Source organism: Betta splendens, chromosome 1, assembly GCF_900634795.4.
Source record: "Betta splendens chromosome 1, fBetSpl5.4, whole genome shotgun sequence".
In the NCBI taxonomy this organism is placed as follows: Eukaryota; Metazoa; Chordata; class Actinopteri; order Anabantiformes; family Osphronemidae; genus Betta; species Betta splendens.
Genome location: NC_040881.3, coordinates 14,743,968 through 14,758,890, shown reverse-complemented (window position 1 = coordinate 14,758,890; position 14,923 = coordinate 14,743,968). Strand labels below are relative to the sequence as shown.

Below are 14,923 nucleotides of genomic sequence, written 5' to 3'. Positions count from 1 at the left end.
TCAGCCTTTTTAAAAATGGTGTGTGGGTTTTGACTGGAGGGAGGGTTTGCTAATCCTATTTGCTCGGGAAGGAGATCTCAGAGCTTTAAGCTGCAGAGCCACACTGTGGGAGATGTGCCGATGGCCGCGGTTCCCTCCAACTGGAGCGCAGGGGTCAGGGCTTAAGGTGGAGCCGATCAGGCTTCGAAGGAGGTCAGGCCGAGAAGAGGTGACACAACAGAAGCGACAAAGCGACGAGGCCAGAGCTTCAATCAGCCAACTCAGCGTCCTCACAGCCACATCCTGTGTTTTGACTGAGCTGACGGTCTGCAGCTCTTTGAGATCACATGTAAACATTAAGGTGTTTTTTTCCCATCTGGGGTCAGTGAAAACACGAACTGAGCTCAACCTTTATCTATCACATACTGAACTCCTTAGCAACTGCTTATTCACACATCCAGACTACAGAGCAGCGTGTTGAGTTATTCTCATTCATGTTTTGTCCCATTCTTTGGATTTGGAAGCAGCTGTTTGCTGCTGTGGAGGACACCTCCTCACCTGCCCTTTGTCCTCAGGCGACACGCGGCCTTCGTCCAGGCTTTTACTGGCTCTGACTTGTTTCTCTCAGCCTCGCATTACGTGACCCCAGCTCACTGTAACTCCACCAATGGGATCCGCTCTGCATTCGGCAACAGGCTGCAACAGTGTAGCAGGCAAAGCGTGGCCGGGCAGGAGTAAAGGAGCACAGCTCAACACATGCACACTGGCTGTTGAAGAGGAGCCGGTGATTTAGTCAAACACTGCGCTTGTTTGCCTGCGTTGATTTTCTGTCAACAGAATCAAATCGTGAGAATCCTGCTTATGTCATACAGGCTTTTAAGTCAGTGAAACCAACGTGGAGATAGAGGGGAAAAAAATAGAAACCGGCTCCTGGGTTAATAGCGATTGGTTGGCTGGGTTCATTCTGATCATAGTCACCGCCAATCAGCTGCCACCCGGTCTAATCCTCTGTTGGCAGGCCAGGTGGTTCTGTACTGAACAAATGACCAGTGACAGTGGAAAACCTGACCCTGATCACCTTTCCAGCAGCAGAACGTTCTGCTGATTGTTAATAACTGCATTACATTCATGTTTATCATAGCATTACCACCATGTGACCTAAAGATTGCAGCACTTTTTAAAATTTTTAGATCCATCAGTTTAAACGCTTACGTTACAAACCCACAACATTCCAGCAACAATGTGACTGTTGCATGCAACACTTCCTACGTTTCAGAAAGGAGGAATTCGCCGACCAAAGCTCAAGACTTTTATTCAGCCCAAACTTCAAACAGGTTCAGAGGTTGTTTCCCCACTCCCAAAGCCACGCGAAGCAAATCATGAGACAAGTCACAAGACTACAACTAAGCTGACTCGACAGATTCTTCAAACGCTTTATTCAAACAATAAAAAGATTTACACAATAAAACAAGTCAATTCCATTAAAATCACTAAGAAATGTTGCCAAACTTTAAAAATCACAGAAAAGCACTTTGATCCTAAACGGCAACCACGTGCGTTGCGGCCTAATTGAAATCCCGCCGCGGCAGCACAGTGCGGTACAGAGAGGTGCCCTTCGCCTGGAAGAACGTCACCGTCATAGTGTCTTTCGTGACCTCGGCGTGGACGAAGCCTCCCAGCGTCGACGCCTTCCCGGTGAAGAACTTCACGGAGCCTTTTGGGACCTGGTTCCAGTGACGGACGTCTGGATCCAGGAAGTTCCCAGCGCCACTCACCACATAGCCGACGTCGGACTCCTCAATATACTGAAAAAAAAGGAAAAAGCAAATTTAAGAATGGAGAAAAACGCATGTTGAAATAAGCCATTTCCAGAGAACCAACCTGCAGGTTGTGGTCATGTCCGCACAGGTAGGCGGTGGCCTTGTACTTGTTGAGCAGAGGTCGCAGGTCCTGCAGCAGACACTGTGTGGGCCCGTGTTCCGACACGGACCACACCGGGTAGTGGCCCGCCACCAGCAGGAAGTCGGCCTTGGACCGCGCCAGCCGCTCCTGCAGCCACACCAGCTGCCGGTTGGCGGCCGCCCGGCTCAGCGGGCCTCTGGGCTTCTCGTCGGCGTAGTCCAGCGAGTTGCCGCACAGCTTCACCGTGTCGAGCATGATTATGGTGAGGGTCCTCTCCGTGTTGGGTATGTGGAAGTTCAGCTCGTAATAATAGGAGGGGAACTTCCTGAGATTAGGCAGAAAATCAAAAAGTCAGCTTAACATTTCTCCGTTAACCCTTGAAGACGACTACACGTGACATCGAGTGGCTCCTTACCATCGGTTAGACCTCTGGCTGTACTGAATCTGGGCCTGGACGTTACCAGCGTGATCGTGATTGCCTGCAATCACGTACCAGGGCACTTGGAGGGACTTGGCAGTGAACACGGCCTCATACGTTTCCTGGTTTAGATTAAAAATACAAAAAAGGGATGTTGAAGCACTCACATCCAGCACGAGGCTTTTATAATCACGCAGGCAATCAGCAGAACACAGTCGCTCCACTCACCTGGAACCGAGGGGAATCCACGCTGTCCACACCTTTGTAGTAGAAGTTGTCGCCGAGGGCCAGAATGAAGTCAGCGCCCATCTGGTCGGCCACGATGCCCATCTCCCGAGCCGTAGCTTTCTGCACTGCGGTGACGTAAGGGGGATACGGCAGCCCACCCCAGTCGCCCACAGCCAGGAACTTAATGGAGGTCCTGTTCTCTGTAAATTAACAAGTAGATTAAAATGAGATCAGAAAACCAGAGCGTTTACAGGAAAATTAACCTGAATACTCACTGTGGCTTCTTCCCAGCTCCTGAAAGGCAGTGGGATAGCAGCAGGCCACAGAGAAGGCAGCGACTACAGCGGTCAAGAGGGTAAGTGCCATCTTTTAAAGACAAAAATAAAATAATCAAGAGAAATCTCTTTAAAAAAAAAGTCAAATCAGCTCTTTGGCAGCAGCAGTAAACACAGCTCAAGCATGAGCGTGACGCCGAGCCATAACTGAAAGTGGCTGATACAGGAACCTGAAGCAGGCGCAGCAAACCACAGCTACATTATCTTGAGCCTGTGCTTCCTCCTTCTCTCTCACTCGCCTCCACTTGAACAGCAAAACGCGCTGCCGTTGTTTTTATGCATAATGGTGACTCGTGATTGGCTGCAGCCAGAGGCTGACACAACCCGGCTGGAGCTAATAGAAACTAATCAAAGCAGCCTGAGTGGGTCAGAGGTCACAGCTTCATGTCGGTGTAAGCCAATCAATGCAACTGTGCTTCTTTTAAATAAGAAATGGCCCGTATCAAGTTACCCCCCAAGTTAAATGAGCTTCGTCGCAGGCATCTTAAAGCCAATCAGAGAAGTGAAGCAGAATCTAAAGGCTCGCTATTACCAGATAACAGGAAAACAAACCGGGCCGACAAGAAAAACGAGCTGAACATGTAAAGACTAGGCATCAATGTGCAGAGATAACAATGTCAAAGATAAAACGCTCACAGCTGATCACGGGTGACGTGTACTCAGGATGAGCCCCCAGGACGCCCTCCTCTCGCTCCTCTTCCTCGCAGCCTTTTATCAGCGCTCCTGGCTGGAAGACGCCAAGAGGACCGGCCTCAGCGCACGTCCCAGGAGCGTGATCATTGCTCACACCCCGTCTCGCTCGCGGGACCAGAGCGTCACCCGGGCCACATGTGATCAACACACATTATTATAGCCAGCATTCAGTTGTTTTTTCCAGTGTTACTGTATGTTTCCCTTCCTGTTTCCATTGTTTTGATAGATCTTGGAATAAAATCTAAAAATACGCAGCCAGTTGAGTGTATTTACTTAGTTAATGGTTAATTCGGTTGAATTGCTATATTTCATCTCCCTTTTGTCAGTTCATCAATGACTGCAGATTTACTTTTTCCAACTTGAGGTAGTCACAGCTTCCATCGGGCTGTAAGACACGATTGGATGTAAGACTGATGCTTATTATGCTTTCAGTATATGTTCAGGACCCAGTTCATGTTCCGTACTTCATTAAAGGAATCTTTTTTACTTGACTTTCCAGATAATAATGGAATATTTTGATTGGAGGGGTTTACATAATTCTGAGCTTTAATCTGGGTTGTTACATGAATGACCCTAATGGAATGAGACCCCGCCTCTCATCGGGTGAATATTGGAATTGGCTGCTGCAATCCCACACTGTTGAAAGCACTTAGGTCATGCATAGATGTCACCGTGTCTATTTAGTATGTTTCATATGAAAGCATTTGTTATGATGTGAGGCAGTGAGCAATGAGTGATTGGCTGAGCAGGAAAAAGATGCAGTGAAGTTACATTAAGGAATTGTAGGATTTTACCTTTAGCTTGTTAAGTATGCTTTTAAATCTGCAGAATTAAATGATTCGGGTAGACTTTGAAGGACGCGGTGTTCAAGTCTGCAGCTCAGTGTGCAGCCACCGCTAAATACGGTTGCTCAAGTCTGAAAATACACCGTAGACTGTATTGACTGCATTTCATTTGCAATCGTGGTCTGTTTTCATTGCCTTCACAGGGTTGTTGTGTCTACCTTCTGGAATAAAACAGTTTTGGGGAGCCAGATATAAAGTCAACACCATGTGTGCCACAGTTACAAATATAATAATAAATATAACTGTGGGTTAGCTTTAAGATGTAATTCTTTAGGTAACAAACTGTTACCCAAGCTGAACTACAGGTCTTCTATCAAGATAAATGAAAAGATAAGATGTAAAAACTCAAACAACAACTCAAACAACTTTGAACTTTGATCCAAAAACCTAAATCAAAATTTATTCATGATTTAGATCATGTTAAGTGACACATTAACATTTTTTAGTTCAAAAACTACAAAAGAAACAAACATATGCCGTAACAGCTCGCTATGTTCAAACAAAAAAACAACATAAATAACCATAACCACCAAGCTACATGTGTGTTGTTTAATCATTTTAAAATGGCAACAATGGTCAAAAACATGTACCTGTAACGGAAGAGTTTCATTGAACAGATGGAAGGAGTGACAAAATAAAAATAGCTGAATTTACAGTTTTGGGACAACACAAGTGTTCGTCCTCCTTTTCCAAAGTAGTGAGCCAGGTTCATTGTTGAGGGTGGATCAGACAGCACAGAGAGGTGAAGGACTGTACACGGCGTGATGATCAGTAATGCATGTCACTGTATCCAGAGTATGAAGCCTGGTTTTGTCCTCCAAACCCCTGGTACATACTATATCCCTGCTGACTCCCCCAGGTTGACTGGTTTCCCCATCCTGTAGAGAAACATTAAATTGATTAATTAATTAATTAATTAGAGGCGGTTATTATCTTAACTTTAAATTTAGATCACAAATTCAGCAACATAAAAAAGCAAGAAGTTACATCTTGCTCTACTCACCATAATTATTATACACCTGTCCCCCCGTCACTGAGCTGGGGTAAGCTGTGCTGTACAAAGAGTAGTCCCCAGGGCCCTGTCCTTCGTTAGATCCTTGGGTGAGCAGCTTCTTTTTCTCATCTCCATACCCGTAGCTGTAGGGGCTTTCCTGATCTGTGGGAGGTGGCATCGACTGGTAGCTCTCGACTTTAGTGGCGCTTGTGTCAGTGCTGGACACAGGAGGTGAGGAGTAGGTGGTGGTGGTGGTGGTGGTGGTGCTCTCTGGGTAGAAGGTACCATAGCCGATGTTACTGGCCGAGGTGCCGGGGACTCTGTCTGTGGTGCTAGCTGGATTACTACCATACAGTTGATCTAAGAAAGAAAACATGTCTGCCATGTAAAATTATCTGGTAATTTAACGATAAAAAATAAAGAACTATTTGCTAATGCCAACAGGTGAGCTGTACTTACGGTAGCCTGTGGCAGTGTTGCCCTCATAGCTGTAGTTCGCTTTTAAAGAAAAAGAAAGAAATGTTTAGTATATTTCCAAACAAAATAATTTTGTTTTTGTGACATTCTTTACTTTGGTTATAACTAGGTCCTGAAGGAAACGGTTTGCCGCGGCCTCGACCTCTGTTAGGACCCCAGCCACGGGTCCCGGAGTCTGAAGGAATGCCACGAATAGTGCCAAACCCAGGGATGTGCTGAAGAAGATCAAAGAAAACGCACCGAAAATGCTGTAATTAAAAAAACAAAAACAAAAACACAAAAACACATCTTTTTAGAGATATAGAGGTAGTGGGACAAGTTACCATGTCAGTGTAGGTGACTTTCTTCTTTAAAGAATTCCTGTTTTGTACTCCGCTATCGTCAGGAAATAGCTTTTCCAAGGCTGAGAGGGCAGCGTAGGCTTTTGCTTCTTTCTTATTTGAACCTCTCCCTTTGAATTTCTGCCCATCCACCTCCACCTGAGACACCGCAGAGACAGAACACATTGCCTTTAGTTGTTTAACATCCAGCCAAACACTACTCATTTTACTAGCACATAGCCAGGTACAAGAAATTGGGCTTTATCATTTTCATAAATGGCCCCACTGTATTCTCTTTCTCCAGTGAGAGTACATGTCAGTGCATGTAAGATGAGCCAATGTAGGAAATGTATGCAGAGCTGCAACTGGAGCTGTCCCAACACATTTAGAATCTCTTACCGTTGCTTTGCGCATTCGATGCTGCTGACTCACCTCCATGACAAAGCACTTTTCATGGGAGCCTCCAGTCTCAGCAGACAGCTCATACTTCAGGCTGCGACGCTTCTCATTCAGCTCCATCACAGGGTTCTTGCCATTTTTTGTCAGGATGGGACCCTGACCACTCTGTCCATGACAAGGGGACAAACAATGGCTGTTAAAGACAAATAAGTGTAGAATGCTTTTCTAGTCCACTCAGAATGGTCATGACAACTTTAATGACAGCTTGTACAGGAATCCCAGAGGGAACTCTGGCACATACATCTTCTGATGTAGTGGAGGCTACTGGAGAAGCATTTACGGATTCCTGGCCTCCTCCAGTGTCGCTACAGGTATCCATTTTTGACTCTGAGGCTGTTGGAAGACCGAGATCCTGTAAGACCTGTAAAACACCAAAGCCAAAACTGACAGGGACATTCATGCATTTGACTTCTAATGGCCGAAAAAATGCCAAATCAAAAACACTACATTTCCAAGCAAAATCAAATTAACTGTAAAAAAAATTCAGCTGAATGCCATGTGTGTTAAATTAACTTATGATATACAAGTCTTGCCTTGATGGCTACATTAAGTTTGGCAGCTCGTTTGGAAGGCCCAGTGGCCTCGTAGGTTTTTCCATTTAAGTCCACAGCCATTGTGAAAACAGGTTCATGGACCGGGCCAGTCTGAGATGTAAGCCGGTACTCCAGGCCAGGTCTGTATTGGTTCAGACGCATCACAGCATTCATGGTGAAATCATCAGTAACTAGAGGGAAAAGAAAAAAACTGACTAAGTATGCCACACATTTCAATATAACTTTATTATACTATTCGTTTCATGGTTTGTTGAGTTCAAACTATTCATATTGAAATCGGTGTAATCTACTGTTCGTGTAGTTAAATCTGCCAGGTCATTGCTCCATAGTAAATCTGGATCATTTGACTGTGAAAAGGCTCAGCTTACGCCAAGGGCTTTGACACCCAGTACTAACATGATTTCCTTTGAAAACGCTTCTGGAACTTTAAAAACTTCCTCTGTTTGCTGTTAAGATGAGGCTCGTCGTCCACTTTCTCCACCTCTGTGTAAGGTCTCTTAGCTGCCAAGCTGAAAGGCCCAGCGGGTCCGATCTGGGCTGCATGAAGACAGGGAAACAAAAAGAAAACGCGTTTAATAAAACAGTTACATGAACAGAAAAAAGGGAAGATGCATGTGATTATTTACCAGTGGCATCCTTGCTGACGGCTCCCAATGATTTCCGTGGCTTTGTGGGTTTGTACTCCATTCCCAACACCTTGTGCATCTGTCCAAATGCACACATCCTCAAGGCAAACTGAGGAATATAAAAGTTAGGCTCCCTATTTTTCCATTTCTGCCTGTGTGCATAGGAGGTCTTGTTTTACCTGAGCACTTTGCGTTATGTCTTCAAGCTGCTGTGAAGTCAGAGTGGCAATGGCGTCCACTGTTTCTTTTTCACACGGATCTTTGATCCCAGGCCCGTCTTTACAAAGAAAGCACAATATTGTTACTACTAGTTTACAAATGTGTAGACGCTATGAATTTAAAAAAAAAATCACCTTCCAATAGAATTCCAGAGGCAACACACTCTAAAACCCTGCGGAAGGACTCGCCCGCTCCCATTGGTCTTTCGGACGTAACAATTACTTTTTCTACCAACAGTTCGAGGGGCTATTTGAAGAAAACCTTGATTATAGCGCACACACATTATTCATGAAGATTCTGTTTTATTAAAAAAGATGGAAGTATTTATTACAGCACCAAAAAATAAACAAGAAACCAAAATATGTGCAACAGCTTCCTTACCCATCCCAAGAGTGGCCACCACGTAGGAGCACGTTTACACAAGTCCCTCATAATACGGATCACCACAACAGCAGAACTTAAGTTGCTGACTTTGGCCTAGAGACACAATCAAAAGCTAGTTTAGTCAGAGGGGCACTCTCCTCCTTTTGCGTTTCCCCAACACAACCCTTAATACAAACCAAGCACAGAACAGTCAGAGCAGTAGAAACAGCCCCAAATCAAAAACGGTGTTTCACATATTACATATTTATGTCCATATGCTATTTGCACCGCATTGGGGTTGAAATGGCGAGACCTCAGTCTGGCAGAGAAGATTATGACCAATTAATGCTAGTCCATACCAATGTTAAGTTCAGTTCGGTCATTGGTATAAACCAGCTGATTGCTTTAATTTTCCTCAAACTCTTTCATGTTGAATATGAACTAAACCAAGTGCAGGGCACAGCTACAAACTGGTACATTCTCTAAAAGATTAGAGAATATAAAAGAACAGAGATCATTCACAGAAACAATTCAACCTTACGTACAAATAAGGACGTGAATGCAAACCTGGAACCACTTGGCATGACGGAGAGACGCCAAGGCAGTTAGGCATTTCTGCCTGTCCAGAACGTCCGGCGGATCGTTGACTGTTCGCGCATCTACTGACGAGGTGGGGTAAGAAGAAAAGGTACAGTTTGACCAAGGGGGTCAACCTCTGTCTTGCAGCTCAGGGAGTAGCAGCATGCCACAAACAACCAGAAGCAGGGAGAGAAGGTTCCACTTTTTCAGTGTGTGAAAGTGAAAGTAAAAGACTCTCACCATGACATATTAGAAAATTTAACATGTAAGAGTTTTATTAGGCCAAAAACAATAAATAACCCCTTCCCATAGCAACTGAGTTTGGGTTTGCTGCTTTCCCCCCTCCTGAGACAGTGTTTCCAGTTGGTCAAAGGTCCAGCGTTCCTAAAAAGACTTAACAAACTAAATCAGTTGTGAATCACAGGCATTTAGAACCTTCACGTCTGCCCCACGTTGCAGCAAAACTGATGTAGTCCCTGATTAAAACGTGGCTTCAAAACAAGACCTTCTCAATGACCGCAACCACAAAGAGCCATACCATCTCTTTGCAAGTTTGTGCTCATTTTCTACAGTTGCTGTTCATCCGTACACAGTTAAGTGTTCGGTTGCATAACTAACACAGAAGGAAATGTTCAATAACAGACACCTTTAACCGTCCATTTGTATCAGAGTGGGCTAGGGCACATTGATCTCCATCACGTTCCACAATGAACTGCACGAATGACAGGACACAGAAAAACAGAAGTGCTCATGATTATTGACTAATAGTAAAGTAATCTGGCTCCAGGCTACACTATACTAATGAAAATTATAACCTCAAAAATGAACTAAACTAGAGATCATGAGTCTTCTTTTAGGGAACAAACTACTGAATTTCATAAAGTGTTTATGTCACCATAGTAATGCTAGCATTGAAAAATACAGTAACTGACCAATATCAACACTGGAAATTTGGTGTTAATAGTTTGGTGTTAATAGTTTAGGTTTACCTCATGCGCAAATTTATAATTATATAAAAATGTACATTATTAAGCTCTTGGCTGGACAGCTCCCAGTGTGCTTAATTTGTTGAACTCGAGTATGTAGTGTCACCTAATTAGGTGAGACTCATTGTGGAAGCTAAAATCATGATCATGGTTTGTGTATGGTTTTAATTGTGCAGTAGCAGTGTAGAGTGCAGCAAATGGACTAAACCGCACAGAGGCCGGTATGGTGTTCTTTCAATTACCTTATTGTAGCTTTACATTAGAAAGTGATTATAGCTTGTGCTTTTGAATACAAAACCTTTACCAACAACACATTCATTTATAAACCATTTACGTTGTTTCAACCATTTCCTGTCCTTAAATTCTCAAAAGAAGCCACAGACACGCACTCACTGATGATCAGTTTTGCTGCAGCTGGTGCCATATGTACATATTCAGCATCAAGTACATGCAATGCGCGCTTTAACTAATTATTAATGGAAAGCTTTCACTTTTGACATGAAAACATTTCTACAGGAATAAACAATTTTGTGACTGAGGCTTTGCCGTTACCAATGTATCAGCAACTACAAAAAAAGGCAGGGATTGCCATCGCCAATTTGACACAATACGACAACGAACGAGTGAAGAGCCAACAATAGTTGGTTGTTCACTGGCCTTGATTTGAGGCAGTCACTGTGCAAGCTCCACTGAGGTTTCATGGAATAAAGTGGGGTCTGTATGGACAGCCAGAACAAAGGTAAAGATTGGTGGAGCAGTACAGAGTCTGCATGCCAAGAACACTCAGACCAGGACTGTGGCCACAGACATCTTGCGGACAGCTGTCACACGTACCGTCGCTTTCTGCAGCTTTACTGTCTTGCTCCGTCCTAACAAGAGGGGATGTTAGGTAAATTGTGAGAGACAGGATTAGGTCCTTGGTGTTTGTCACAACTATGGCTGCGTCACCTGGGCACTGGCTTACAGTGTACGTCCCTTCAGCGATGGCCTATGAGAAATTTTTTTAAAAATTAGGATGGTTAAGACATGCTGTTAGACTCTGAAAAACTAATTCTCCAGAAAATGTACAATATAGGTGATGAAAAAAAAATGAATGTTTACCTCTAATTGTGCATTTAGCTTCTCAGCCACCTGCATAAGCAGGGTGACTGTTGGCTTGTTGGAACAAAGCAGCACTAGCTCTAGGTCCTTGTCACCCTTCAATAAGAGTCCTTTGGCCACCAGGCCCACCCTCATAACGCCACGCAGCACACGCTCCTTTGAGTCACCACTAGAACTGTGAGTGGTAAAAAGATCACTTAAAAGATTTACTTTGGGTAAGAGAAAAAGATGCAATTGTAATTAAATAATTGGGACAGTGGTCAGACACCTTACTTACCCCTCTGCCTCTGTATTTTCTTTGCCATCTTTTTGAGAATCCATCTGGTCAGACACAGTCTTCAAAGCACACTCTACATGTGAAACAATCTTCTGCACTGCCTCCAGTTCCTCCATCGAGGGATACACTTCAGAGTGTTTAGCCATCACGTGACGATCATATGGCCCTGTGTGCCCGTGTGAGGATGCAACTTCCTTAACAGAACAAAATAAAAAAATACATTTGTAGAGGACAAAGAAAAAAGGGAAAAAACTACCTATAGTATATTTGAACCATTGTTTAATGGATGGACATTAATAATAATTGAAATTAGTGTTTACATTTCAGAGCAGGTGTTTAAATTTTCAAAGGGAAATACAATTTTGATGAAAAACACTAAAAGTTAAGTCTCTATGTGAATGAAGAGGTGAGTATTTTGGCATGTTGTGCAATATCATCTGAGCAGGTGAAATAATAACCTCGTGATGCCGTTTATCATGAATCTGCTCAATAGCAGCAATGTAGTCATGATACTGTCTAAGCTCCTCCTCATAGCACAGGCAGTCATACCAATATCGCAGCTCCTCATACCTGCAAAAAGCACATAAACTTTGAAGTTAAGCCCCACATCTTAAGTTCTAACAGGCTCTAGAACATTACAGAAATCCAAGTACATGTTGTGCAGTTTAACAACTTACGCCTAGCTGACAACACCATGATCCTAAAATGCTTTCTTTTTATGCTACTTGTAAATAATTACATTTACTTTAGTAGACAAGACAGTATTTATTAACTCTCTAGCAAATTGACTTCTACTTTACACAACTGTGCCAAAAATTAAAATGTATTTTTGCAAATGAATGACTGATTAATAAACAAATAAGTGTGAGAATCTCAGACACCTGTTTGTTACATTGCTTGGTGTTGTCTGTCACGTTTACTGTTTGTTTATACAATGTAAGCTGACTAGACTGAATTTCACATTTATGAGTTTTGTAGTTAACCGGACGCCACATACAACGCGCCTACCTGTCAAAGTCCTCTGGTAGAAGCCGGTGGCCCTGTTGGATCAGGCTGTCCCAGTACAGCAGCTCCTCATACGCCTGGTGCTCATCCCACACTGGCGCTGCAGCGGCCGCCATGCTGTCGGAACTTCGGAGGGGGGCTTCCACCTGCTTTATCAGTACAACACACATTCCAAGTCAGCCTGCAGCTGGTATTAATATAGCTAGCAATGCATATGATGCATCTAAACAAATGTAATGAATGAGATGTAGGTATACACATTCATGTTGTGCAAGCCCCCAGTGTTAGCATGCTAACTCTCAGCAGCTTAGGTAGGAGTCGTTAGAAAGCTATACAATAAGCGTGTGCATTAGACCTGAAACGAAACACGTAGGTTCCAAAACAACTGTCCAATACTTTATAACCCCACATACAAAGCCGGACAAAATGCAATAATGAATTATTGCCGTTGGCTAAGCTGATTGTTGGGGTAACGTTTCTAGCCGTTACCGTTATGCTAGCCAGCTAGCTAACGTCAGCCAGAATTTCACTATTATTGTTGTCTATTTGCCACAATGTGACGTTTCTATTACTGTAGCACTAATATTTATATACGTTGCGTTTTACATATGGCGCTTACCTTGTCAGTGAAATAACAAACAAGTGAATAATTCACGCTAACCTTACTATCTTTTTGTTGCTGTCAACTACAGTCGCCTAAAGATGACGTCATCGCACATCTTCAAAAAGGGATAAATATTACTACCAGTATTTTTATTTATGATTGTATTTGCATTATTATGAAATAATTAACGGTGTTTAACTTTTTTTATGTAAATTGAAAAGACTACGATCTGAAATGAAAATCTACCGAAGCAGGGACCTCAGAGGGTCGTGATACATGAACATTACATAATAGTACAAATGTATTATAATTATACATAAATGATCATTTTTTTCTGGTGGAGCTTTGGTGATGCTGGAACCGTTTTCGTTGCTCTAGCATTTAGATTTTACAGTATACAGTGCCAACCTCCATTATGGGCATGATTTTGAGAAATTCTCCACTTTCAAAATTTTAGGAACCGCCAAACCCCGGATCCTATTGAAACCACGCAACAACTCAAACAACATCAAGCGTATGCTGGCAAATTGTATGACTGTACAGTACACTGACTGTACTATTCCAGACAAGAAGGCCTTTTTAGGGGTTTCTTTATGACAGAGAGGATCACTGACTGTCTCCTGCCCTCCATGAAGAACATCTTTACATCAATCATAAACTGACCTTCTCTGAGAGTAACACGAACAAACATCAAACTCTTTTTAGAAATGTGAACCTGCAGAGAACAAGAGAGAAAATTGATGTTAATAAGAGAACAGAAGAGGACAGATAATAAAGCTTAAATGTTAGGAATTCAAACTGCTGGACATCCAAAATATCAGAATAAAGGTTTTATTTACATTAATTCTTTACATTTCCTCAGAAAATCAAGTCTAAAATTCAATTCAAGTATTAACTATCACATATTATTTCACAAACGCGCTCTATAAACACATAGAAAGCTGACTTTGGTTTAACATATGTAAACTCCACTGTTTCTTTAAATATCAACATTTATTTATAATTTTCCGATCACAATTAGACTCTTAATACTTCATAGGCTGGAGTGTCCTCTGATGGTTGGGCTGATTCAGGTCCGTCATGTTAGGTTCCCTTGTATCTCGCTGAAAGACAAATGTATAAAATTATATTTATTTTATATTTTTTAAAGCTGATGAAAATCAGGTTGGTAGATAACATTTAACAAGCTTCAGTTCCCCACAAATGGTTTTCCTACAAAGTTTGCTTTGAGCATGAATCAGGCAATAAAGAATGTTCACTTATTCAAAGAAAACTGCTTGGTTTAGTATATTTTGTGCAAAATCACATCATCACGGAGGCAAGCGGTCATCATGAACACTGTACAGTACGTACAGTAGGAGACATGCACTGCAACTACTGATACTGACCAGCAGAGGGCTCCAGCAGATGCAGGAGGTGATCATGATGCCGACCAGCTGGACCACCATCTCTATGTCGTGGGACTTGGCCGGGTGATGGGAGCCGGGCTGCCTCCTGAGCCGAGCCAGCACCAGCGTCAGCCCGCTGATGGTGTTACACACCAGAGCCACGGCGAGACAGGTCATTCCAAGTCCAGAGAACAGCGCCACGAAAGCCACGTCCACCTCCTCAGTGTCACAGAGGACTTTGATGAAACACCAGGTGACAGGTGTTGTGCCAAAGTGTCTGCCAGATGTCGACTGCCGTACGCGGGAGCGCGCACCGCTCGTTAAGGCGTTTAGCTCGGTTTGTCCTGGACTACAGCTGCTTACTTTGGGCTTAAACTGCCATAAATTGTAAATATTATCTACTACGCGGATCTAGTGATCGTAGTGACGCCACGTCTTTTAGATTTTGCGACTTAAAAATACTACTAAATCCTAAACTATACAGTAAAAGTAGACAGGTCTTTGTGGGGTGATAATACACTTCTGGGTCTGGTAGTATGCATAAAAGACGCGTTACCATCAAAGTTGACAT

At 43.1% G+C, this 14,923-nt stretch overlaps 3 protein-coding genes across 7 annotated transcripts; all 3 read right to left on the bottom strand.

Moving 5' to 3' along the window:
* Positions 1 to 1,396: 1,396 nt before the first annotated feature.
* Positions 1,397 to 3,631, bottom strand: acp5a (acid phosphatase 5a, tartrate resistant). 2 transcript variants are annotated; one of them, XM_029162345.3, is made up of 6 exons: positions 3,499 to 3,631; positions 2,803 to 2,893; positions 2,528 to 2,727; positions 2,297 to 2,421; positions 1,861 to 2,206; positions 1,397 to 1,784 (listed from the first exon to the last, which is right to left on the bottom strand). In XM_029162345.3, exons 2-6 carry the CDS (start codon positions 2,891 to 2,893, stop codon positions 1,545 to 1,547), a joined length of 1,002 nt encoding a protein of 333 aa, XP_029018178.1. In that variant the 5' UTR covers positions 3,499 to 3,631; the 3' UTR covers positions 1,397 to 1,544. The 2 variants fall into 2 exon arrangements, with proteins under 2 accessions (XP_029018178.1, XP_029018169.1); XM_029162336.3 differs by lacking the exon at positions 3,499 to 3,631 and adding an exon at positions 3,033 to 3,150.
* Positions 3,632 to 4,762: 1,131 nt separating this feature from the next.
* Positions 4,763 to 13,097, bottom strand: LOC114858595 (interleukin enhancer-binding factor 3-like). Of its 4 annotated transcripts, none has more exons than XM_055510359.1 (20): positions 13,022 to 13,097; positions 12,364 to 12,509; positions 11,814 to 11,925; positions 11,356 to 11,549; positions 11,079 to 11,274; positions 10,812 to 10,965; positions 8,980 to 9,074; positions 8,431 to 8,526; positions 8,184 to 8,295; positions 8,010 to 8,107; positions 7,831 to 7,939; positions 7,601 to 7,741; positions 7,184 to 7,374; positions 6,892 to 7,011; positions 6,624 to 6,755; positions 6,195 to 6,350; positions 5,966 to 6,086; positions 5,854 to 5,892; positions 5,404 to 5,754; positions 4,763 to 5,278 (listed from the first exon to the last, which is right to left on the bottom strand). In XM_055510359.1, the coding sequence occupies exons 2-20, from the start codon at positions 12,474 to 12,476 to the stop codon at positions 5,169 to 5,171; spliced, it is 2,640 nt and encodes an 879-aa protein (XP_055366334.1). In that variant the 5' UTR covers positions 12,477 to 12,509; positions 13,022 to 13,097; the 3' UTR covers positions 4,763 to 5,168. The 4 variants fall into 4 exon arrangements, with proteins under 4 accessions (XP_055366334.1, XP_055366333.1, XP_055366336.1 ...); XM_055510358.1 differs by having other exon boundaries at positions 12,980 to 13,077; XM_055510361.1 differs by having other exon boundaries at positions 8,980 to 9,071; positions 12,980 to 13,077.
* Positions 13,098 to 13,757: 660 nt separating this feature from the next.
* LOC114860229 (prostaglandin F2-alpha receptor-like) lies at positions 13,758 to 14,703 on the bottom strand. Its single transcript, XM_029158667.2, has 2 exons — positions 14,353 to 14,703; positions 13,758 to 14,067 (listed from the first exon to the last, which is right to left on the bottom strand). Exons 1-2 carry the CDS (start codon positions 14,527 to 14,529, stop codon positions 13,990 to 13,992), a joined length of 255 nt encoding a protein of 84 aa, XP_029014500.1. The 5' UTR covers positions 14,530 to 14,703; the 3' UTR covers positions 13,758 to 13,989.
* Positions 14,704 to 14,923: the final 220 nt, after the last annotated feature.

What these genes read in the sequence shown, in the direction of transcription:
- acp5a (XM_029162345.3), bottom strand. Translation starts at nt 2,893, where the DNA reads ATGGCACTTACCCTCTTGACCGCTGTAGTCGCTGCCTTCTCTGTGGCC. An exon ending in GGAGCTGGGAAGAAGCCACA is followed by an intron (nt 2,728 to 2,802) that starts GTGAGTATTCAG and finishes GTTAATTTACAG; the next exon opens with AGAACAGGACCTCCATTAAG. An exon ending in AGCCAGAGGTCTAACCGATG is followed by an intron (nt 2,207 to 2,296) that starts GTAAGGAGCCAC and finishes GCCTAATCTCAG; the next exon opens with GAAGTTCCCCTCCTATTATT.
- LOC114858595 (XM_055510359.1), bottom strand. Translation starts at nt 12,476, where the DNA reads ATGGCGGCCGCTGCAGCGCCAGTGTGGGATGAGCACCAGGCGTATGAG. An exon ending in GTCATGCCAAGTGGTTCCAG is followed by an intron (nt 8,527 to 8,979) that starts GTTTGCATTCAC and finishes TTGTGTCTCTAG; the next exon opens with GCCAAAGTCAGCAACTTAAG. An exon ending in ACAGGTGTATAATAATTATG is followed by an intron (nt 5,279 to 5,403) that starts GTGAGTAGAGCA and finishes GTTTCTCTACAG; the next exon opens with GATGGGGAAACCAGTCAACC.
- LOC114860229 (XM_029158667.2), bottom strand. Translation starts at nt 14,529, where the DNA reads ATGACCTGTCTCGCCGTGGCTCTGGTGTGTAACACCATCAGCGGGCTG. An exon ending in TCTGCTGGAGCCCTCTGCTG is followed by an intron (nt 14,068 to 14,352) that starts GTCAGTATCAGT and finishes TTTGTCTTTCAG; the next exon opens with CGAGATACAAGGGAACCTAA.